Here is a 23,040-nt window from a genome sequence, read left to right on the forward strand (position 1 = left end):
CAGTTTGTACTTTGTAATGCATTCCATCAGAGAACCAACATTAAAATTAGCATGCCATATATATATACACACAAAAAAAGGCTGCTTCTGATGTAAGACCTCCTAACATCCCATTCCAGCGACGGCGAACATAATCTAATTACAAAAGCTAACTAACCCTCTCTGTCCAATGATCAGAGCAATTCAAAAGACATGGCATCACCCATGGTGAGGAACATCGGGTGCATAAATTAATGGTGCTAAGGCTTTGTCATCAGCTATAGCTGATAGGACTATGTCAGTCTTGCTACGACAAAATTCACCAGCTAGCTCCACAAAAGGATCATGAGCTGCCCTCATATTCCGAATAGATATTGGAGATCATCTATGGTGAGCCGAGTTGCACTGCCGCCAGGTTTGTCCTCACCAAAAGCAGATTGGACCATCTTTCTCTTCTTCTCCTGGCAAGAGAACATAAAAGTTGTGTTGACAAAAATGGAGAGTAAAAAAGAAAACATGCACAAGCATGGTGACACTGTCTAAAATGAATTGATCACCAGTCTAGCTCCAAAGCATGTCCAATTATTTAACAACCCTTACAATCGAGAGAATCGAAAAAAAATGCATGAAATTGCCTACATGATTTCAGCTACTTTGTAAAAAAGGTAAACCTCATATTAGTTTCAAGAAAAAAATACATGCTAACCAGTATACGCAAGAATGGAAAATTTTCATTTTGTAGAAATGCATCTTTAACTGATGAAGTTAAATATGTTCAGTTCATATCCTACATCCAGACGACTAATGAAGTGCATACCATCTAAAAGAAGAAAGGCTCATGCTTTTGAAATGAAAATGTAACAGCCAAAATGATACCTGTAGAGCTAAAATCCGATCTTCCACTGTGTCTTTGATAGTTAAGCGGGAAACGGTTACAGGACGGGTCTGACCAATTCTGTGTGCTCTATCAACTGCCTGGTCCTCAGCATAAGGGTTCCACCATGGATCAATCATAATCACATGGCAAGCAGCTACCATGTTGAGACCAAGATTTCCAGCCTTAAGTGACATGAGCATCACTCTCACCTGAAGAATGAAATTTAGTTATATTTGTTGACCATCTACATGTAACATCAAAAAAAAGAAGATAGAGATGAAGGGCGTCAGAAAAGTACCTCTGGATCAGTGTTGAATTCTCTCACTGCTGCTTCTCTTAAGTTGAGAGACATTGCACCATCAAGCCTTCTGAATTTTATACGGCTGCTATCCAGCGAAAGCTCCAGCAAGTCCAGCAAGCCAGTCCACTGGGAGAATACTATCGCCTTAGAAGGGGCTACTTCACTTGGACTTGATTCCATAGTATCACTCCAAGTTAGAGCAGGTGTATTCACGATTGAGTTAAGTATGTCAGTGGTTGCCCTGATCTTAGAAGATATGTAACTGCTTTCACAGATTGATGGAGAGCCATCTGCTTCTACAGAACTACTAGTTGTTGCACCAGACTCCAATTTATCAGCTATACAAAACCTTAACACTCCAGGTGAAAAAACTGTTTGAGCGCTTAATTTCTTCCCACAAGAAGGGGAGGGACAGACATTCTCATCACTTGTTAAGCTCTTATGCACACACTGATAACAGAAAACATGACCACATGTTGCTACAACAACATCCTCAGGTGGGTCCTGCAAAACGCGCAGAAATCAAATTACCGTAGTTATCTTAGTATCCATGGAGTAACAAACAGTTCAGATAAAATTAAACTACTGATTGTTTAATCACACACACATGACAGTTCAGATAAAATTAAACCACTGATTGTTTAATCACACACACATGACAATCCTGTTCTGATATCCTTATTTTGCTTTTTCATAAAAGAAACTATTCGAAGATAATGTAATACTATTTTTTTGCATGTACAGTATGTGATTAGATTGCTTACACTGCATCTGGAACAAATTGCATAGTCTCCTTCCAGCTGTCCAAGCAAATTTATCACTGTTTCCTTAGGAAGTTTGTTTGCCACTTCTACAGAACCAGTATCAATCAAATCTTTTTCCTTTCCCTTCAAAAGAAGAGGATGGTCACAAGCCTGCCGAAGTCGCAGCAGCAATACAAGAATGTTTGCAAAATTTTCTCTTATCGTCCCAGCAGAAGCATATTCCTGTAGTATGAACATGGAGTATAAACATTTTGCATTGAAATTTCTGAACTACTGCAAATATTTTGAAAAAGAAAAGTAATCACACTGAACATGGTAAACTATTGACTAGCAAACCTACTTGTGCTTACGAAGATAAATGTAAAAACTTGGCTTCTGTTCATTAAAAGTAAAACCTTCACAATTGCTGTGGGCACAATACAGCTAAGTGTTCATCGGATAAGACAAGAGTAGAAAACAAAATGTATGGAGTATTGATATGGTGCTATTCTAAGACCTTGCAGCAACAACTGAGTTAGGAATAAATCAAAACCGAGCATATCTAAGTTCAAATAATGAGTATCTAGAGAACGGACAGTATCTATCTATGCACCATAACTGCCGATCGCTTTTTCATTTAAGATCTAATAGTTGACATAGTAATGCAATATTTTCGATAGAAAAAAAAAGAGGCAAAATTGAAGTGGCCATACCTTGAACTTTTCCCTAGAACCTTCTTCAAGCATCATATAGAAAGTTCGCTCCTCTTTTGAGAAGTCTATTTTGCTCAGCTGAATCGTTTTTGGTGGCAATTTTATGATTGGTTCTCCATCGATTAGTGTTTCTGTATTTGAACAGTCCAAAAAATAGATTAATTAGACAACATCAGAACCAGTGAAAACAAAAAAACAGCCATATGCACTGAAACTGAAAGCACATCTTACAAATTTAAGATATGCAACCAAGTATTGAAGCTGAAAACATCAACTCAAGCAACATATAAATAAACAGAATGTTACGGGGTACTCAATATGATTCCACCCAAAAAGATAGTACTCTTTCAATTATGTTTCCCACCTTCACAAATTCCAGATTTTCAGATGTATTTCATGACTTCCATAAAATGCTAGAGATCCAAGATAAGAGGTTGCATTTTTCCAAGTAAAAGTTGATTTTGCCATGATATCGTATTATCATATATATTAGCTCCAGCACACACATATATAATGAATGAATCAATATCAATATTTTTAAATTTTCATAGTTGTGAGTAATACCAACGATTATTGTCAGGAATTAGTAAGCATCAGAGGCAATGGGATGTGGGTTTCATATAGCAGATAACTAAAAGGTACAAAGTTGCAGACACATATGCAGTCATGATTTTCTATTTTACCTTTTGTGCGCCGCAACAGAACTATCTTCAAGACAGCTTGGAGTTTCTTATATCCACGAGTTGCATCTCTAGAAATTTGGTATTTTATCATAGAGCGAAAGGAACCATACACAGAATATGGTTCATACTTCAAGAAACGGAAATAACTATACAGATCATCAATTGTATTTTGTATAGGAGTTCCTGATAAACACCATCTCCGTTTTGCTCTCAGTCCACAACAGGCTCTAGCCACTTGAGTATTGTGATTCTTTATTGTTTGAGCTTCATCAAGCACAACTCTGAACCATCGCACTCTGGCAAGTGGTCCACCATCAAGGTCAGCATCTGAATTTTTGGGTTTCTTTTTCTTCTTTGGTTCGCTGTCTTTCTTTCTTTTATTGCCAATAGAAAATGCTGGACATAACCCATATGTTTCGCTGTTCTTTTCCTCCATATCCTCATCAAAGTTTTGTTTGGGTACCTCATTGGCTACAATAGTGTATGTGGTGACAACAACATCATATTTTGTCAACTCAGTTGGATCTTTAGTCCTTGAACCTCCATGATAAACCAAAACAGACAATTTAGAACTTTCAGTAACCTTGGCAGCCAACTCACTAGCCCACTGTCTAAGAACGCTGGCTGGACACACCACTAGTGTTCCCGCAGTTGATCTATTAGCAGACCTCAAAGTTGACGAAGGCGATGGTCTCACTCTAGCCTTCTTCTTGGGTTCAACTTTGACAGCATTTACCATTCTATCAACAGCAGACCCCGGTAGACTAGCCCAGGGCTTCAGATCTGCGGCATCACTTGCTGCTTCTGATGATGGAAACAGTGTTGAATCCTGTAGCATATTCACAGATTCACCCTTCAGTTGCTTCTTGTCCATGACTATCACTACTTCATCATCCTCATCAAGGTTAGCTACAGATTTCATGCTGCCCACATCAGCAGACATGAACTTAGACTGCTCAACCCTCTCCTTTTGTATAAGGGCAATAGTTGATATTGTCTTCCCAAGACCCTGCGTCACATAAAGTTATGTCCCTATAAGATAGGGGATCCAGTAAAACAAGTAACAGTTATCAAGGTAGAAAATAGAACTAACCTGATCGTCTGCCAAAATTCCACCTGAACAATGTGAGCTATTCTCCCTGGAAACCATCCAAGCTAATGCTATTCTCTTTCAATAATGAAGAACATAGCAGTGAACAGGATCAGTAGAATAAATAGAATTATCACACAACCAAGATTTTCAAAATATAAACTTTACCTGGTGCTTAAGGAGTGATACTGACATAACACCTTCAGGCAAATTTTCTTCCGTTGTTTCTTGACTGATTTGCTGCACAATATATTTTTTTGTTTTAAAAAGGTATAATCCACAGTAAGTACAATAAAATTGAATCACCACACAATTATATTCTATACCTTCAGGGCTTCATCATACACCACCCTCTCATCACGGCCAAAAAGCCTCTTTTCTATATTTAAGTGGCTCTGAGTGCCAAGGCCATTGACTCCAAAATTGTTAACAGAATTGTTGTATGGCACTGATGGAGGAAAGATCCTATGTGAGTTTAGACCTCCATATGCAGAGACACCACCTGCAAGTTTCAAACAGAGAGAAAAAAATTACTAATATCGCATTTTATACTAGTAAAACTATTTTTATGTGATCACCCATCAGAATATTTGAGGGAATTATGGTACATGAACATCATCATTATCAGTTTTAACTTTTCAGTTGCTATTAATAGGTAGCTTCCAACCTGTTGACATTGCAGATGTAGGCATCTCGATTCCATAGGCAGAACTTGTTTGAAAACCATTGTACTTCCAAGTGGATTCTTCCTCGATCTTCTTGTCACCTAAACTCGAATGACTGAACGGAAATGGTTGATGCAGAACCTCATAGACATCATCTGACAGGTTTCAAAAGGGAAAAACTTTAGTTGTACTAATCGCAAGTTACAGCAGTATACTTTTCAAGTTAATCAAGGATAGTTCTACTCACCGTCATCATCATCAATTGAAACACCCTGGCCATAACTAACATATGGCTTGTAGCCACTTGCAATAGCAGGTGAAGGGAACCCAATTCCATTATAGTGCACAGTGTTAGGCTTCACAGTGGGGTGTGTACTTTCAACATTGTTACCTCCTGTTAGAGAAAGTGGACGAGACTTGTAACTGCTGCTCATGAAGGTATGTGGAAGAGTCCTGTATTGCCAAGCACTATTCTGACAGTCAGTGTTGACACCGCTGCTGCTTTCAATAATGTCTGATCTATTCTCAGCAGGTCTATGAGAGGATAAAGCATGAGTGTTGTTTAACCAGTTATCGTCATCCAGCCCGACTAGTAGTTCTGAACTATTATTGCCAAATGCTGTGTTGTGCAAAACCACCTGGTTAACACCATCATTGGGATCGTCAAAATCAAGATTGTCTTCTGTATCTGAGTACGGGCTGAAGTACTCTTCACTGTCTGAACACAAGTCAATAATATCCATATTGTGCTAGCAAACATGGGCATCAACTCTCTGTTGTCAGATATCTGCGATGCTTAGCTTCACTAATCCCCAACAAGCCTGGTCAGACCACACTATCTCCAGCACACTGCAAACAAATTATCTTGATGAACCCACTTGAATACTATCTTCTGCAAAATAATTTGTGAATTGGAAGTCAGAAGTCTGAACAAATGATGCATTCAGTAATTTGCAGCAGTAACTGTGGTTTAATTCTTCAAGGGGCACTGCAATAGCCCAGATAGGAAATACAATTTCAACTTGGTGCATACAAGGGTTGCAAATAACACCTAAAAATATTTTTTTAAAAAAAACACTTTTTTACATCAAGAACAATATTTGCCTAAACCAGGCACAGTGATGTGCAATAAACTGATACATAAAACTATTTAAGGAAGTAAACACTAATGCATTCCTAGGCTAAGTGTATTGATCAAAATGCAGCACCCTATTCAAAGAAAATCACAAATGAAAGATTAACTATTAATCCAAGGGCCAAAATTTTGAAAGAAGGAAGAATTGTCACAACATGAACTGAGTGTGCCATCACGCAAGCATCGCCTTCGACAAGGAACGGCAAAGCCAACTCCACAACAATCAAACAATTCGACTACAGGAATGCACAACCCTAATCAAGCCCACGATCGCTTAAAACTTCCCCCCAAAACCGCCCAATCCACCAAAACCCTACCTAAGCGAAATCCGCCCAAAGCCACCGCCTTCTCCTCCTCAAAAATGATCCGCCGCAATCAAAATCTCCCGCAAATCGCAACAACCCTCTCACACCTCCCCGAAACAAAACATCTCACAAAAGCATTCCATCCATTTGAACCAAAACCGCTAATAACCCCAAAGAAAGAAACCAGTCTTGCAAGAGAGAGTAGTAAAGAAGTTACCTCCTCCGAATCGTCGTCGTCGGCGGCGATTATCCGTTGGAGGGATCGAAGGCGGCGGGGAGCACACGAATCAAATCAAATCAAAATCAACCAAATTTCTTTTTGAGGGGAACTGCGTGGAGATTTTATCTGGTTCGTGACGGCCGCGCGGCGGCCGAATCGGAAAAACTCTCTCTCGCAAAGACGAGTGGGAAACCTGGGACTTATCAAGGCGTCGCCGGTTTCTCCGGGGGCGCGCTCGTGTGTGGCTGACGCGTGGGGCCCACGTGCCGGGCCCCACGTGTCAGTGGGCGCGGGCGAGCGGGAAAGGGTGGAAATTTCGATTGGTTCGCGGCTTGAAATCGTCGTGGAGGTGCCTTGTGTTGGAAGGAAACGGGTCGTGTGTGTTTTAAATTGTTTTTTTCTCAACGCAAAGTATGATGCGGTTTCGGAAGAAATTCCTCGGAAATTCAGATGGCCCCACCTGTCAGTGGCTATTGGGCGTTGCAACGGGGGCTGTCAACCCCTGAAAAATCGACTGATATTTTGAAAGGAGGAAACGAATAAGTAATTGCAACGGTAAAATTATCTTGTTACCGTTCAAAGAAAAATCTCTTGTTAGCAATAGCATTCGGACTAACCATCATTATCAACGCCCATGATCTTAGTTAATTGGGCATTAACATCGGACGGTCCTGGTTTACTGATCGATTTTTTGCTGTGCTGCAACTTGCAACTAAGCAGATATAAACAGCCACGAGGATTATTAAAAACAATATAAAACAAGAGAGGATTAGAGTAATAAGCCCTTGTTTAGTTCTCAACTTTCTCTTGAAACTTCTAGCTTTTCCATCACATCAAAAATTTTCTACACTCATAAACTTTCAATTTTTTTCTTCAATCTTTCAATTTTAGTCAAACTTCTAATTTTGACGTGGAACCAAACACACCCTAATATACTTATTTTGCACGGACTACTACAGGTCTTCAAAGATGAGCACTAAGGGTATGTTTAGTTTTTAAACAAAAATTTTCACGCTGACACATCGAATGTTTCGACACATGCATGGAGTATTAAATATAGACAAAAACAAAAACCAATTACACAGTTCATTAGGAAAATGCGAGATGAATCTTTTAAGCCTAATTGCGCCATGATTTGACAATGTGGTGCTACAGTAAACATTTACTATTGACTGATTAATTAGGCTTAATAAATTTGTCTCGTAATTTATAATTTATTTTGTTATTAGACTACGTTTAATACTTCAAATGTGTATTTGTATAACCGATGTGACATGCATGGATAAAATTTTTTGCCAACTAAACAAGCCCTAAACACATGAACCGAAGAACACTTGGAATCAAAATCGTTATTTATATCCAACCAAAATGATCATCAACGGCACAGAAGGCTAGACCAGCTTAAAATGCAGAAACTCAAAACTGTAGAAATAATTCACAGCCATCATAGTATTTCAAATTCAGAAGAAGAAAAATACAACAGAAAAAAAAAAGAAGAAAAAAAATATACTCCGAAGCGACTTGCTTTCACCCATGGGCCGGGGCGAGGCCCACTGCGAACGGGCTGGGCGGCCCAAGGTACGGCATGCTCGCCGTCGGCGGCGCGGCCGACGAAGCAGAGGCGACGCCGGGGAACGCGGCCACGGCCGGCTCCGTCAGCGGGACGCCGGGCGGCGTGTCGCCGGCGCCGGAGGTGGCCGGGAGAGGGTCGCCGCCGCCGCCGCCGCCGCCGTAGGCCGGCTGGAGCTGGCAGTCGGGCCACCGGCAGTCCGGCTGGACCTTCCGCTCGCCCCACGTCCGGTGGGCCAGCCCGAAGCCCAGGACGAGGCCCACTACGATGAGCGCCGCCGCGAGGCACAGGAAGATCTTGGTCGCCTTCCCCACGTAGCAGCACATTGCAAAGCTAAGCTCGTCGTCTTCTTCTTCTTCCTCCTCTCCGGCGAGCTCGTCCGGCCACCGCTCTCTCACCCACAATTCACAAAGAGCATGCGATGCAACGCCGCAGCCGCACTCGCAGCAGAGAGCACGAGAGGGGAAGAGAATGAGGCTGGAGAGAGAGAGCAATGGCGAGAGGGATCCAGCTCCAACTCCAACTCGCCTCGCGTTTTTGGCGGTGGTGCTGGCTGTCGGCTTTGCACTCGTGCGAGGCTTCACGTGAAGGAGAGAGAGAGATGGAGATATAGAGAGGTTCGTTAGTATCACGACCTAATCATCATATTATTAAAGTGAAATGATCACCATCGGTGACTGCATGTTTCTGAACATTTTAATCTCTTTTGCAGTCAGTGCAGCTCACTGTTCAGTTAGTCAGTGTTGTATATATGAACAGCAGAAAACATACTACAGTAAAGTTAGAAATTCAGATTATGGCAAGTCTCGTTTCTGCAGTTTATTCCAGTAAGTCAGCTCTGCATCGATCTAACTAACTCAGGTACAAACAATAGTTGCTATCATATCACACCTAAACTTGTCTGCTGTTAGTGATAGGAGATGCACTACTCTGCCGACACATCTAGTAAAAAGGTAGTAATTGATTGAAGGTAATTAACTGGAGTCTGGGACAAGATGATAAATGAAGTGTACAAGTTCAGAATAATGCTACAGTGGGTCTTCAGAGAATTGGATGGTGCAGGTTATGTGGTGAGGGTCCATGGTGTTGGTCCAATAATTCTCTTACTTTTATTTCTCTTTTGCCCTTTTTTCCCCTTAGCTTTTAATACTCTCATTTTGGATGATTGAATAGTGGAGCACAAAGATGAAGGAAGGCCTCAAGACAACCAGTGGCATGTCCATAGTTGGTCACATGTTGCACTGGGCCAAAGACCAGCTTGCATTTTTTGTTCATTCCTAGGTGTGGTTAGGTATGCAGCTTTAGGTTAGAGCCTTTTATGATGCAAATTCTTTTGATTGAAATGCAGAGCTTTTGCTAAGCTAATCATTAATTAGTAGTACCCTGCAACAGCAAGATAACGGTACAACCTACTAACATGATCTGCAGATTTTACAATGAATAAATCAGCTGCTCGTGACACTTGCTTACACCTGGGGATGTGCACTTTCTGCGGTGGCTGCAGAGATCATGGCAATTTTTATAGCTCATCGTCAGAGTACGCTTTGGAACTACACCATCCATCATCATGTGAAGTGAAAAGGCAAAGCACTACTAGGCATGCCAGATACTGTCAACAAATCTTTTTAGTCTAAACTCTGAAGTCTGAACCACATATTTTTCAACTGGAAACACATGTAAGTAAATTTCATAGAGCATGGTAAAGCCACAGCTGCAGCCTGCAGAACAAACTACCGCAAGGCACAAGCCTATCAGTTCAAAGGGACACCATTCAGAGTCACAGGAGCAAAGCTAGAATGTACACATGGACGCATTTTTCCGGACCTGACCAAGAAGCACCCACGGTCACAGAGAAGTTTCTGAAGATAAAGGCAACATCTATATATCTATTCCACCACTATATCAGGAGGAGCAGTAACTCCAAAGGACTCAGCAGAAGCGTCCACCATCTTCTTGACCTCATCTGGGTTGGCACCAACAATCTTGTTCACCACCTCCTTGTCCTTGATGAGAAAAAATGTCGGCATGGCCTTCACTCCAAGCTTGGACGAAACACTCTGCATGCACACGGTATATGATATAGCAGCTTGGCTCAGTAAACTAATTTAATGAGCATATATGCATAGCAGTTTTGTAACAAATGGTTATGCCATGATATTCAGTAGAAACAATTGAACATCAAAGATGAAAGCTCCGAAGTCTAAGGACATTTTCTAGACAACTCTATGTGAAATTATCAGTTTAGGCATCCACTTTCTCTACTTTCTATTCCTCAAAAGACACTTCGCTTTCAGAATTCAGAACAACTCAGAGAAAATACGACCATGGGATGTATTCCAAAAATACATGCATAAACAACACGTCATGAGACCAAAAATAGGAGAATGGTTTCCTTCTTTAAAAAAAAAACAGAGAGAATGGTTACCTGGACATCATCAACATCCACATAGAGGAACAGTATCTCAGGGTGTGTCTGAGCTAGCTCCTCAAACTTGTAGTTCATGGACAGCGAAGTCACACACCATGAAGCCCCAAAGTGGGCAACAACCTACACAAAGTCGAGGGGTCAATAACCAAGTTAACTTCTGAGTGAGTAAAAAGAAATTTCTGGTGCAACTGCAGCGGATAATTATCATCAGGAAAATTTTCAATTTGGAACTCAGTTTGTCAATTACAGTTACAGTGAAAGAAAAACGAGAAAGACCCAGAAAGAACGAAAAGAACATGATTACAGAAATCAGGTTGCATGAAGCATCCATCCCCACAAACTATTATACATATATCGTTCTAACAAAATTATAATCTACAAACAGCAATTACAAAAATCGTGGGCCGACCAAAATATGACTTGAGAATAAACAACATCAATATTCATCATGAGAGACAAAGCAGGAAAGATGTGGGGGAAGCCCGGCGAAAAAAAAAGAGGTGGGGGAAGAACAAGGCAAGGAAGAAAAAACCCACAGGGTGGCCTTCGTTGCTTGCTTGATTGACGAACAGATCCCATGACTCCTCCTTCTCAACCTTCACAACTTTGGAATTGCCAACCCCCTTCTGCTGCTGGATCTCCATATGGCCTAAGAAGCAAGAACAGAACCCTCTCCCTTTCACTCCGTGTTCTTGGTCTCCTCCTCCTCCTTGCTCCTTTCCCCAAGACCCCAACAAGAAGAGAACAAAATTATCACAGACTGTCTACAGGAAAGAGAAGTGGCAATCCTCCTGAAGATTAGATAAGCATGGGGATTTATATTCTAAAGCTGGTGGGTCCTGCCTTATTTTGGCTGGTAGTTTCTTCTGGAGTCAGTATCCTATGCAGTACTTCAAAAGCTATGAGCTTATATCAACCACATAAAAGATATGCCCAACGGGAATAAGGGCCGTGATGCAGAAAGGGTAGCAAATTAATAGAGAGCTTATCTCCTAGTGGAAAAGGAATGCTTATCAGGTGGGTACTAGCTCTGAAATGGTAACGTATTCTACATGAGCTGGTCAATTTATTAGCAATACAACAAATTGTGGATGTTAGAACATATTGGAGATGGTAAATTACAAAGCGATGTTTTTGTGTTCCTAGCTCCTTGAAATCGGATATATCATAAAGTATCATCATTTTGCAGAGCGCACCTACTGCAATTTCCATATATTTCTTATTGCAATAATCGAATAACAAAGAACAATAAGTTTGTATTCTCCCGCTCTAGAGTAATAAGTTTTGCATGTGGCAACCTTGCAATAACATCCAGTTTAAAGCTACCAAGTGAACAAATTAGGAGATCCATACGGAAGGGAAAACGTAGCTTGTTTTACTTAAGGTAGCACACATGTCACAGAATCACCTCAAAAACATGGACTGCCTGAGGTTAGAAGATTAGTTTGCTGCCATTCCTAGAATTCCTGCAAAGCAAGTAATAACTGTGAATTGTCATTTTCTGCGTTAACTAAAAGTAGAGACGAGACCAAGAAATTTACAAGTCTGGATGTGTTCAAATTTGATGGACATCATAGTAACTTCATATAAAATATCTCTTACTCAGAAAAATAAATAAAAAATAAAAAATCTCAAGTTCAGTGTTACGGTTTAGTTGAAGACTTTGATACTGAACAGAACCATGAGAAATTAATCCAGTCTCTAGGAGAGCTTTGGCAAGTTTAATCGTTTCAACAAGATTTGGGGTTTAACTGCTCTCACTTATGAAAAAAAAAACAGCTTTTTGAGAGAGGAAACCCTCTAGAAGTTCCCTTGTTCCTTCAAGCAGGCCACGAGTCCAGAATACTTGAAAAAGAAAGATAACATGATGATTTGATATGGTGCGAGTTTAATACCAACAACCCTATCCATTGGTGGTCCTAATTAAAAAAAAAAGGTGATGGCAAACAGACATGCCAAAATCAATCATACAAAAAAAGAACTACCAAAAAGAGATTTATATTCCAATCCCCCATTAGCTTGCCAACCATGGTGACTGTAGACGGTAGATACACAAAACCTAGAAAGAAAGGGGGAAAAAAGCACCGATGAATTGCAAAACCACACGCAATTTCTCACAGCAGTGAAACAGACCACTGATCTACAAAGATTGAAGCGTGCGAGCTGTGAATCAATTGGAAGTACACGATGTAGCATAGCGTAGCATAGCATAGCATAGCGCCATTCTACTCAAAACTACTACACACGATTTACTTCGATTCGAGCATGTGGGAAGTGGTAAAAGGAGATGGAAACTACAGAGGGTTTTAACCTGAACCCGACAACCAAACTCCACGCACACCACGCACGCATACGGAAGAAGGATCCGACCACTCCGCGGGCTGGGGGGCAGCAAAACCGGGGATTCCGGTAGGGAAGGGGAGCGCCGCAGTCGCAGATGAGAAGACTGGTGGCGGAACGCCGGAAAAAGCCGCGTCCGAAGGCCTCTGATCTTCTTGTGATGGGCTAGCTGGCAATCGCATAGTGGGGGCACCTCTCTCATTCTCGCTTTTCCTTTTTTTTTTATTTAAGAAAATAGATTTACTACTTCCTCCGTTCTAAAATATAATCATTTTTAGAATTCATAGCTAAAAGTTACTGTATTTTGAGACGGATATAGTCATTGAACGGATTATGCAACGGATAGGAGCATATACTTGCATATAGGAATAAATTAAATATTTTAAAAAATAAATTTAATAATGACTTCCTCTGTCCTAACATGGAGGATACTTCCAAATGAATCCTAGTAATATTTTGAGATAGATGAAGTAGTTTAAAATAAGTGATCCGGAAGAAAATGATCTGACACATATATTAAATATCTTAAAGGTGCTGGATTAGCTATCTTAGGCCTCCTCCAACAAGGATGAGTCAGCTAGCTCATAAATCTCCACATCAGCTTTTGTATGATGTAGAAGAGAGAGAAGATAAGGAGAGAGAGTGCACTATCTCTTCTTCAAGAGCTAAGCTCCTAAACAAAATATGAGAGGGGTTGTGGAACCCAAAGCATTTTGAACAATGTGCTATGAGACAACCTATTAAAAAGGTAGGCTTTTTGCTATCTCTTGTATGAGGTGGACAAGCATGAGCTAGTGCACTAGCTCAACCATTGAAGGAGGCCTTAAAGGTGCTAGATTAGCTGCTCTCCTAGCGATTTGGAGAGGCGCATCCAATACGGTGTGGACACGTTGTTTCGTTACAGTGGTCCTGCTACCATGGGCCAGCTGATTGTTTGGCCCAGCGACCGACGGCCTTTTACTGGCCATCGTGGCATCGGTGGCGCGGCCTTGCGTCGTCGTGGTTTGGCTGTATGCTCAGCCATCCGCGAGCCACCGCTACCGTCTTGACGCGTGCCCATTCTCCAACCCATGTCCGGCTAGGATTGAGCGAAGGCTGTGTTTCTCGTCCGCTCCGCTTCAGCGAATCGGCACCGCCGCGTGTCGGCCATCAGCGAGACAGCGACACCTCCAAGGCTCCAATGCCCAGCAGCCCCTCTCTCATCCATGGTAGTGCTCTGTCATGGTGTACGGGAATGACAGGGTTGGCTGCTCCACTAAAAATACGCGCGGAGACCCCCATGAGGAGCAGATCGAGGGTACCTGCATCGCTCCTTTCTTTCTTTCATTCGAAGCTGGTTCTGTTCCTTACTTCTTCCTCTTAGTTCCTGTTTTTTGTGGAGACGGTACTTTCCCTAGTCGCATCATCCCGTATGCTTTGATCTTTTTCAGTTGTGCTTCGCTCTGGATTTCACCATTGTGATGTCGATGTTCTTCTGACCATGCCTATGCTCATTGATTTTGATTTTTGTTTTCTGCCTTCTAGGTTGCGCGGCCAACCCTTACCGAGACGTGGTTTTACTGCTCGCCGAGCCATCCGCGTTGCCCCCTTCCACTTCTCGGCATCCGCTCGTCGTCGTCCTCTCCGCATCCGCATCTCTTCCCAATTTGTTTGTTCCCCTTTATGTTCTTCACTGTGGCTGCACGTACAACAAGCTTGAATAGCATCACATACTCCCCATCCCGTCCTCAGCATCGGCGTGCCGCATGGCATCGCAGCGTCGCCTTCTTCTTCGGCATCAAGGTCGACTCGGTGGCTCACTGCTAGCACAGATGGCGGGCGGGGAGTGGATCTTTCAATTCTTCCTCAGCGACTTGCCCGACGGTGTTGCTAGCTGACACAACCATTTCCTCAATGGCAGAAATCGGCGTACGGTCTACCTGTCCTCCTCCGGTACGGTTTCCCTTCTCTTATCTCTCATCTAGCATAAATTGAAGATAATGTTCTGAATTTAGGCTAAATTTATCAGATGTTTGTTTGGGAAGTTCGTTCAAAGATTCAGATAGAACCCAGCACATTTCCGAATATTGGTGCCTCCAGATTTCTCTCTCTATTTCTTTTTTAAATGTTGCCTTCTGATAATTCGAACTCTGCGCCAATTCCTCTTATGGAAAGAGAGTCGATGTGATGTCATGAGGCAAAACATGAACTGGTGAGCTTCCCTGAAACCTGTTGATTCCCTGGCAACATTGATGTTTTATTAGGATGAATTCTCACATTAATAGCTTCCTTCCATTAGGGCTTTCAATGTTCTAAACTTTTTTTTAGAGAAATCATGTTCTAAACTTTTGATTGGTGAAAGAAGTTACAATTACTAAGGAGCTCTCATCCTCTCCTGCGAATGAGATTCTATTCATTTTTCTGTTCCTGTACTTTAAGCATGTCAGTATGCCACTACTTCATTGTCCAAAACTGAGCTCCAAAGAAAGGTCAAAGTGGCCAGCTTAGGATTAAAACAAGTTTAGCAGAATCTTCTTACACAAATTATTTGGTGTTTTTCAGCATACAGGTAAACAGACGGCTAGACTTCATGATACATGCTAATGTTGGGAGGGGCAAGCCACTATGCTCAGCTCATGGATCTTCAGGAACGGAGCTGCCAGCATATTACTGACAAACAAATACAAGGTAAATAGGCAGAAGAGATCCTTCATGTGCTTTGCTCTCCGATGTTCTCCGTAGAGAAAAGAAAAGTTAATCATTTCAATTATTTATTTTTATTCATTAATTATATGTAATTAGTAAATTGTTGTGTTGTATATGTGTTACCATTTTGACAAAAAAAAGAGCACTCCGATTGATCATTTTCTGAACCATACAGGAAAAATACTCCATGCTTTTGTATGAGCTGTTCTTAGTCTCTTATAGAATGTGCTGTGGTCTTAATCTCTGAAGGCTGAGCTGTGTTAGATTGGAGCACTCCGATCCAACTCTTTTGCCCACCAAATCAACTTACCAATGCCTGTTAGATAGATCTCTCTCCCCTTGAGCCCAACGGCTCAAGGGGGCCTTGACCGCGCCCTGATCGGGGGCGCCCAGCCCAATGGCTGGTGGGCCCCCGTCACACTGCGCCATATAAAAGAGGGGTGGAGGCCGGCACGGCACATGGTACGAGATTCACCGCCGCCGCCAACTCCACCCTACAAACCCTAATCCGATCGAGAGGGGGCGCAGCCAGTGACGGGAAGCGCCACCGCCGCGCCAGACCTCATCGCCGGGACATCTACGACCGTCACTCCCGCAGCCGTCATCGCCGTCGACCTCACCGGCGCCGCATCCACGACAACCGAGCGCCAACGACGACGATGGCCGGCACTTCTTCATCCTCCAACACCTCAACCGGTCGGTCTATCTAAACCCTCTCCCGTTTTCAATCTCTATAGTTCAAACATCAAACCCAAATAGAACCACCCGACTAGATCTAACCTAGGTGATCCTAGTGCAAAGTTTAACAATGGTATCAGAGCAACCCTAGTGTTTAGATCGTTTCGGGGAAAGAAATCCAAAGAAAGAAAAGCACAAGATCCGCACGGATCAAAAGAACCAAAAACCCTAACCCTAATTCTTACCTCGTCGCCGGCCGTCGTTGACGCCGGCAACGGAGGGGGGGAGGGGCAAAGAGGCGCCGCCTAGGAGCCACTCGACGGCCGCGCGCGCACCTGCACGCGCGTGCCGGCGAGGGGGCCCGCGGCGGCGCCGCCATCTCCGTCGTCGCCATCTCTCTCTCACACGGTGGGGGTTAGAGACGGTGGGGGGAGCGGAGAAGAGAAAAGAAAGGAGCGCCGGCCATGGCGCGGCGGCGCGAAGGTCGCCGGCGATGGCGACGCCGTCCACGCGGTCGCGTGAGAGAGAGAAGAGAAGAGAAGCTAGGGTTTTCGGCGGCCGGCCGGGAGAGGGGGGTTTTTGATCCTCCGATCTCGGCGCCCGGCCGTCCGATCGAAACCCTAGCTGATCGGACGGCCGGCGGCGGCCGGACCGAAATCGGCCCAAGTGGGGAGCGCGCGGCGGCGGCTTTCCCGGCCCAGGCCCAGGTTGCGGCCTGGGGGAGGGGAGGGGGCGCTTGCCCGCGCGCAAAGTGGCCATAGGCCGACCGGCAAAGGCCGGAAAAGTTCAATTTAGGTCCCTCGGGGCCGAAAATGAATAAAAGAGAACAGTAGCAATTTTTCCATTTTATTTTGTCGATTTTTCATGCAAATTTCAATAGAATTTTGAATAGATTTTTGCATGTTTTACCTCTGTTTAAATTTGAACCAACGGGAGAATTTTCACAGAGAGAGAATTACAGAGATTTTGCTACTGTTCATATGATTTTATATAGTCTTCCGCTGCAAATAGATGAAATTGATGAAAATTAGTGTTTCTAAAATTAAATTTCGAACCAACGGGAGAATTTAATTTTAGGAACATTAATTATGTGCTATGATGTTGTAATTTTCTGACCAACGTTGTTAATTGCAATATTATAGTTATGGTTATATGTGTTATGTCTAATTCTGCCCAACGGTGATGTAGGCTTAATGCATAATATTTTAATGTTAATTTTGTTCTCACCGCACATGATTATTTCAGGTGGCTACTCCTTGATGGGTTGCATTAAAGATATTCCGACCCTAAAAGGAGATAACTACGCAGAATGGAAAAGAAAACTCGACCTTGCTTTTATCTTGGGAGAGGTGGACTGGGTATTGACTACCCCATGTCCTATAGAACCTGCTGACCTTGTCAGAGGTGAAAATGAGTCAGATGCTGACTGGCAAAAGAGACAGAGGGACAATGCTCCTCTCGTCATGTCGTATGACATTGAACAAAAGAAATGGTCCTTAGCCAACAAGAAATGTTTGGCTGTGGTAAAGAATACGATTGAGCCTACCATATTGGGCTCGATCCCAGAGTGTGACGCTGTCTCAGAGTACCTTGAAAGAATAAAGAGTCAGTTTACTGGCTCTTCAAAGACTTATGCTACACAGCTGATCAAGCAGCTTGTGACAGAAAGGTACAATGGAGGTGGTGTTAGAGACCACATACTTAGAATGAGCAACATGGCTTCCAAGTTGAAGCCAATGGATTTGGGCATAACAGATGACTTTCTGGTCCATCTGGTTATGGCCTCATTGCCAAAGCAGTTTGACAATTTTATTGTCAACTACAACATAAGTCCAGAGAAATGGAACTTTGAGAAGCTCATTGCTAATTGTGTGCAAGAGGAGGAGAGAATCAAAGAATCAAATGGTGGTTCAATAAACTATGTTAAAGATAAGAAAAAGAACCACAAGTCTCCCACCTCAAAAGGTAAACAGTCTCAGCATCTGCCTCAGCAACAACAGTTCGCTGTTGAGAAAGATCAATGTCTCCACTGCAAGAAGACAGGACACTACAAGAAAGATTGTCCTGATTTTTTGAAAATGATCATGGCAAAGAAAGGTGAGAACATTATTACATTTGTAAATGAATCTCATTATGTTGGTTACTCTAGATCCACATGGTGGATTGATTCTGGAGCAACTATTCATGCTTGTAATTGTTTAAAGGCATTCCGTTCGACGAGGACTACGCAAAGAAGAGAAAGCACCATTAGAGTTGCCAATGGAGTTGAAGAAAAAGTTGAAGCTGTTGGAGATCTTCCTCTAGAGCTCGCGAATGGCTTCATACTTTTACTTCGAGATGTCTTTTATGTTCCTTCTTTGCAAAGAAACTTAATAAGTGTATCAAAGTTGGATTTTGATGGATATGATTGCCGCTTTGGAAGTGGCAAATGTGAACTATGGCATAATAATGCATGTATTGGTCTTGCTGTGTTGCGAGACGAGCTTTATTTGTTATCTCTTTCTGAGAATGTGAATGTTGTGTCCTCGTTGACAAAAGAAAACAAGAAAAGAAAGCGAACTCCCGATGTCTCATCGAAATTATGGCACTGTCGTTTGGGCCATATTTCGAGGGGGAGAATTGAGAGACTAGTTAAGAATGAAATTCTTCCTCCATTGGAGTTCTCAGACTTAGAACAATGCATAGAATGCATTAAAGGAAAATTTGTAAAGAGCATCAAAAAGGGTGCAAAACGAAGCGCAGGAATTTTAGAGATCATTCATACAGATATTTGTGGTCCATTTCCTGTGAAAAGTGTGGATGGCTATGACTCGTTCATAACATTCACAGATGATTACTCCCGCTATGGTTATATTTATCCAATTAAAGAGCGATCAGAAGCATTGGATAAATTTAAGATATTCAAAGCTGAAGTTGAAAATCAGCATGATATAAAGATTAAAGTAGTAAGATCTGACCGTGGGGGGGAGTACTATGGTCGACATACGCCTTATGGGCAAGTCCCTGGACCTTTTGCAAGGTTCTTGCTAGAGAATGGAATAGTAGCCCAGTATTCAACACCGGGCGAACCTCAACAGAATGGGGTAGCTGAAAGGCGCAACCGTACCCTTATGGATATGGCGCGCAGCATGATGAGCTACTCCACACTACCACTCGGTTTATGGATGGAGGCGTTAAAAACCGCCATTCATATTCTCAACAGAGTTCCAAGCAAATCGGTGCCCAAAACACCGTATGAGCTATGGACAGGGAGAGTACCCTCGCTAACTCACCTCCGTGTGTGGGGGAGTCCTGCAGAGGCCAAAGTATTTAACCCAAATATTGGGAAGTTGGACCCCAAAACAGTCAGTTGCCATTTTATTGGCTATCCTGAAAGATCAAAAGGCTATCGTTTCTACTGTCCAAACAGTTATACAAAGTTTGTAGAAACGAGACACGCCGTCTTCTTGGAAGACGAAATGATTAGGGGGAGCTCGGTAGTTCGAGAAATTGATCTTGAGGAGAGGCGGGTGTCTGTACCCGCTCCGTCGACTCAGGAACCTTTCTTCTCTCTACCTGCTGATGTTGTGCCTGCAATGCCTGTCATTGAGGTACCAGCACCTGTTGTTACCCCTCCTGTGGCAACAATGAATGAGAGTGAGGAACCTGTTATACAGGATTCAACAGAAATGGTTGCCACGCCAGAGGAGGAGCTACAACAGCCTCAAATAGATAATGTGCCAGTACAGGAGACTCATCAAGAGCCTCAGGTACAGGATGTGCCAAATGTGCAGGCCCCTAGAAGGTCTGAAAGAGTCAGAAGATCGGCTATCCGTGATGACTATAAAGTTTATAATATAGAAGAGTCGCATATGGAGGATGATCCCACCTCATATGAAGAGGCCATGAGAAGCGCTCGCTCATCTGAATGGTTGGAAGCCATGAAAGATGAAATGAAATCAATGAAACTAAACGATGTTTGGGATTTAGAAGAAATTCCTAAAGGAGCCAAAACAGTAGGCTGTAAATGGGTCTACAAAACCAAATATGACTCCAGAGGGAATATAGAAAAGTTTAAAGCGCGACTTGTGGCAAAAGGCTTCACGCAACGAGAAGGGATTGATTACAATGAGACATTTTCTCCAGTCTCTTGTAAAGATTCCTTCAGGATTATAATGGCACTAGTGGCACATTATGATTTGGAATTACATCAGATGGATGTAAAAACGGCATTTCTAAATGGAGATTTGGAGGAAAAAGTATACATGGCGCAACCAAAAGGTTTTGTCATGAAAGGAAACGAAAATATGGGATGTCGTCTAAAGAGATCCATTTATGGATTAAAGCAAGCTTCGAGACAGTGGTACTTGAAGTTTGATGGGACAATAAAGAAATTTGGGTTTCAAGAGAATGTCGAGGACAACTGTATTTATTCAAAGTTTAAGAATGGGAGATTTATTTTCCTAATTCTGTATGTGGATGACATTCTACTGGCTAGTAGTGATGTCAGTCTACTGCAGGAAACAAAGAAATTCTTGTCCTCAAACTTTGACATGAAAGACCTCGGTGAGGCTTCATATGTTTTGGGCATAGAGATTCACCGAGATAGAACAAAGTATGCATTGGGACTTTCTCAAAAGACATATATAGAAAAGGTGTTGAAGAAATTCAACATGTACAGATGCAGTGCTACACCTGCTCCTATAATGAAAGGCGAAAAGTATGGGGCATCGCAATGTCCCAGAAATCAGTATGAGCTCAATGAAATGAAAACAAAGCCATATGCGTCAGCTGTAGGAAGCCTACAGTACGCGCAAGTGTGCACACGACCTGACTTGGCATTTGTTACCGGGTTACTTGGCAGATTTCAGAGTAATCCAGGCCTAGAGCACTGGAAATTGGTAAAGAAAGTCTTGCGTTATTTGCAAGGAACAAAAGGCCTCATGCTGTCTTACAGAAGATCAGAATCACTCCAGATAGTGGGGTACTCAGATTCTGACTTTGCAAAAGATAATACAAAGTCAACATCGGGATACGTGTTTACCCTGGCAGGAGGAGCTATTTCATGGAAAAGCTCAAAACAGACTATCACTGCAGGGTCTACTATGTATGCCGAGTTTATAGCATGCTATGAGGCAACGGGGCAGGTGAACTGGCTAAAGAAGTTCATACCCGGTTTAAAGGTGGTTGACAGTATTGAGAAACCACTAAAGTTATACTGCGACAACGAACCCGCAGTAATGTACACTCACAACAATCAGTCAAGTGGTGCTGCCAAACACATTGACATAAAGTACTATGTTGTGAAGGACAAAGTCCGGGATCAAACAATCAGTCTCGAGCACATTAAAACAGAAAGGATGCTCGCGGATCCGCTCACGAAAGGCCTACCACCCAACGTGTTCAAGGAACATGTAGCCGGCATGGGTTTAAGGGAAGCCTTATGAATCCTGGACTACAGGGCCCAAAAGTAAAGTATCTGTTTCTGAATAGAGATGTGTATAGTGGCTGTCGAATCCATCGGCGATTGACCGTGACGATGAAACATGCTCTATTTACAAATCTGTGATGGAATAGAAAAAGCTAAAAGAAAAAGTGAGATCAAGGGGGAGAATGTTAGATAGATCTCTCTCCCCTTGAGCCCAACGGCTCAAGAGGGCCTTGACCGCGCCCTGATCGGGGGCGCCCAGCCCAATGGCTGGTGGGCCCCCGTCACACTGCGCCATATAAAAGAGGGGTGGAGGCCGGCACGGCACATGGTACGAGATTCACCGCCGCCGCCAACTCCACCCTACAAACCCTAATCCGATCGAGAGGGGGCGCAGCCAGTGACGGGAAGCGCCACCGCCGCGCCAGACCTCATCGCCGGGACATCTACGACCGTCACTCCCGCAGCCGTCATCGCCGTCGACCTCACCGGCGCCGCATCCACGACAACCGAGCGCCAACGACGACGATGGCCGGCACTTCTTCATCCTCCAACACCTCAACCGGTCGGTCTATCTAAACCCTCTCCCGTTTTCAATCTCTATAGTTCAAACATCAAACCCAAATAGAACCACCCGACTAGATCTAACCTAGGTGATCCTAGTGCAAAGTTTAACAATGCCAAGCCAATTGAGTGCAGCAAAGCACAAACAATATGGTCTTTATAGCCTGTGCAGATATAGCTCTTCCATTGGTGTGTTCTGCCACCACATCACTTCCAAAGTTGTTTCCAAGCTAAAAATCATGCTGCAGTGGTGGTTCAATCCCACACTTGAATAATTGGTGTTTCCTGCACTGATGTAGTAGTGACTGCCTTTTCTCACTTGCATAATTGATGTACTTCGCTCACTTTTTTATCTTAACATATTTCATAATATCATATAGATTCTCCTCAAGGACTGCGACAAGATTGAAGCTCATGCTTAGCAGGAAAACCATTTTTTTTTTACGGAAAGCAGGAAAACCATTTGAAATACCTATGGAAATATCCCTACACATGTGTTAACCATGATGATCTTTTTCTTTTCGAAATACTGTAAGGCAGGTATATCCATCATCTTTGTCATCTACAACTGCCTTAGCTATACAAATATTCAACTCTCAAAGTAGTTTGGTAGCTAATTAATCAGACAGGTGATGTAAATGTATACATCGTCCATTG

At 42.8% G+C, this 23,040-nt stretch overlaps 3 protein-coding genes across 5 annotated transcripts; all 3 read right to left on the bottom strand.

Annotated features, from left to right (window-relative positions):
* Positions 1-15: 15 nt before the first annotated feature.
* On the bottom strand, positions 16-6,887 carry LOC4337089 (helicase-like transcription factor CHR28). The gene is made up of 12 exons (NM_001419893.1): positions 6,709-6,887; positions 5,299-5,943; positions 5,054-5,206; positions 4,713-4,888; positions 4,555-4,626; positions 4,390-4,464; positions 3,297-4,305; positions 2,614-2,744; positions 1,922-2,143; positions 1,155-1,661; positions 856-1,065; positions 16-440 (listed from the first exon to the last, which is right to left on the bottom strand). Exons 2-12 carry the CDS (start codon positions 5,792-5,794, stop codon positions 336-338), a joined length of 3,156 nt encoding a protein of 1,051 aa, NP_001406822.1. The 5' UTR covers positions 5,795-5,943; positions 6,709-6,887; the 3' UTR covers positions 16-335.
* A 1,180-nt stretch (positions 6,888-8,067) lies between these two features.
* LOC4337090 (Uncharacterized protein Os04g0629400) lies at positions 8,068-8,863 on the bottom strand. The gene has a single exon (NM_001419894.1). The coding sequence runs from the start codon at positions 8,605-8,607 to the stop codon at positions 8,239-8,241; it is 369 nt and encodes a 122-aa protein (NP_001406823.1). The 5' UTR covers positions 8,608-8,863; the 3' UTR covers positions 8,068-8,238.
* A 994-nt stretch (positions 8,864-9,857) lies between these two features.
* Positions 9,858-13,178, bottom strand: LOC4337091 (thioredoxin-like protein CXXS1). 3 transcript variants are annotated; one of them, NM_001402439.1, is made up of 5 exons: positions 13,021-13,178; positions 12,118-12,175; positions 11,246-11,425; positions 10,707-10,829; positions 9,876-10,338 (listed from the first exon to the last, which is right to left on the bottom strand). In NM_001402439.1, the coding sequence occupies exons 3-5, from the start codon at positions 11,351-11,353 to the stop codon at positions 10,168-10,170; spliced, it is 402 nt and encodes a 133-aa protein (NP_001389368.1). In that variant the 5' UTR covers positions 11,354-11,425; positions 12,118-12,175; positions 13,021-13,178; the 3' UTR covers positions 9,876-10,167. The 3 variants fall into 3 exon arrangements, with proteins under 3 accessions (NP_001406821.1, NP_001389368.1, NP_001389367.1); NM_001419892.1 differs by lacking the exons at positions 12,118-12,175; positions 13,021-13,178 and having other exon boundaries at positions 9,858-10,338; positions 11,246-11,502; NM_001402438.1 differs by lacking the exons at positions 12,118-12,175; positions 13,021-13,178 and having other exon boundaries at positions 11,246-11,477.
* Between the last annotated feature and the right edge of the window lie 9,862 nt (positions 13,179-23,040).

Source organism: Oryza sativa, chromosome 4, assembly GCF_034140825.1.
Source record: "Oryza sativa Japonica Group chromosome 4, ASM3414082v1".
In the NCBI taxonomy this organism is placed as follows: Eukaryota; Viridiplantae; Streptophyta; class Magnoliopsida; order Poales; family Poaceae; genus Oryza; species Oryza sativa.

Bases quoted from the DNA above. Each gene is read 5' to 3' on its own strand.
- LOC4337089 (NM_001419893.1), bottom strand. From the start codon at position 5,794: ATGGATATTATTGACTTGTGTTCAGACAGTGAAGAGTACTTCAGCCCG. The intron at 2,745-3,296 runs GTAAAATAGAAA...GTTCAAATACAG, and splicing joins TCTGTTGCGGCGCACAAAAG to AAACACTAATCGATGGAGAA. The intron at 2,144-2,613 runs GTATGGCCACTT...TTCATACTACAG, and splicing joins GTTCTAGGGAAAAGTTCAAG to GAATATGCTTCTGCTGGGAC.
- LOC4337091 (NM_001419892.1), bottom strand. From the start codon at position 11,353: ATGGAGATCCAGCAGCAGAAGGGGGTTGGCAATTCCAAAGTTGTGAAG. The intron at 10,830-11,245 runs GTGGGTTTTTTC...GACTTTGTGTAG, and splicing joins CAAGCAACGAAGGCCACCCT to GTTGTTGCCCACTTTGGGGC. The intron at 10,339-10,706 runs GTAACCATTCTC...GTGTGCATGCAG, and splicing joins TGGATGTTGATGATGTCCAG to AGTGTTTCGTCCAAGCTTGG.
- LOC4337090 (NM_001419894.1), bottom strand. From the start codon at position 8,607: ATGTGCTGCTACGTGGGGAAGGCGACCAAGATCTTCCTGTGCCTCGCG.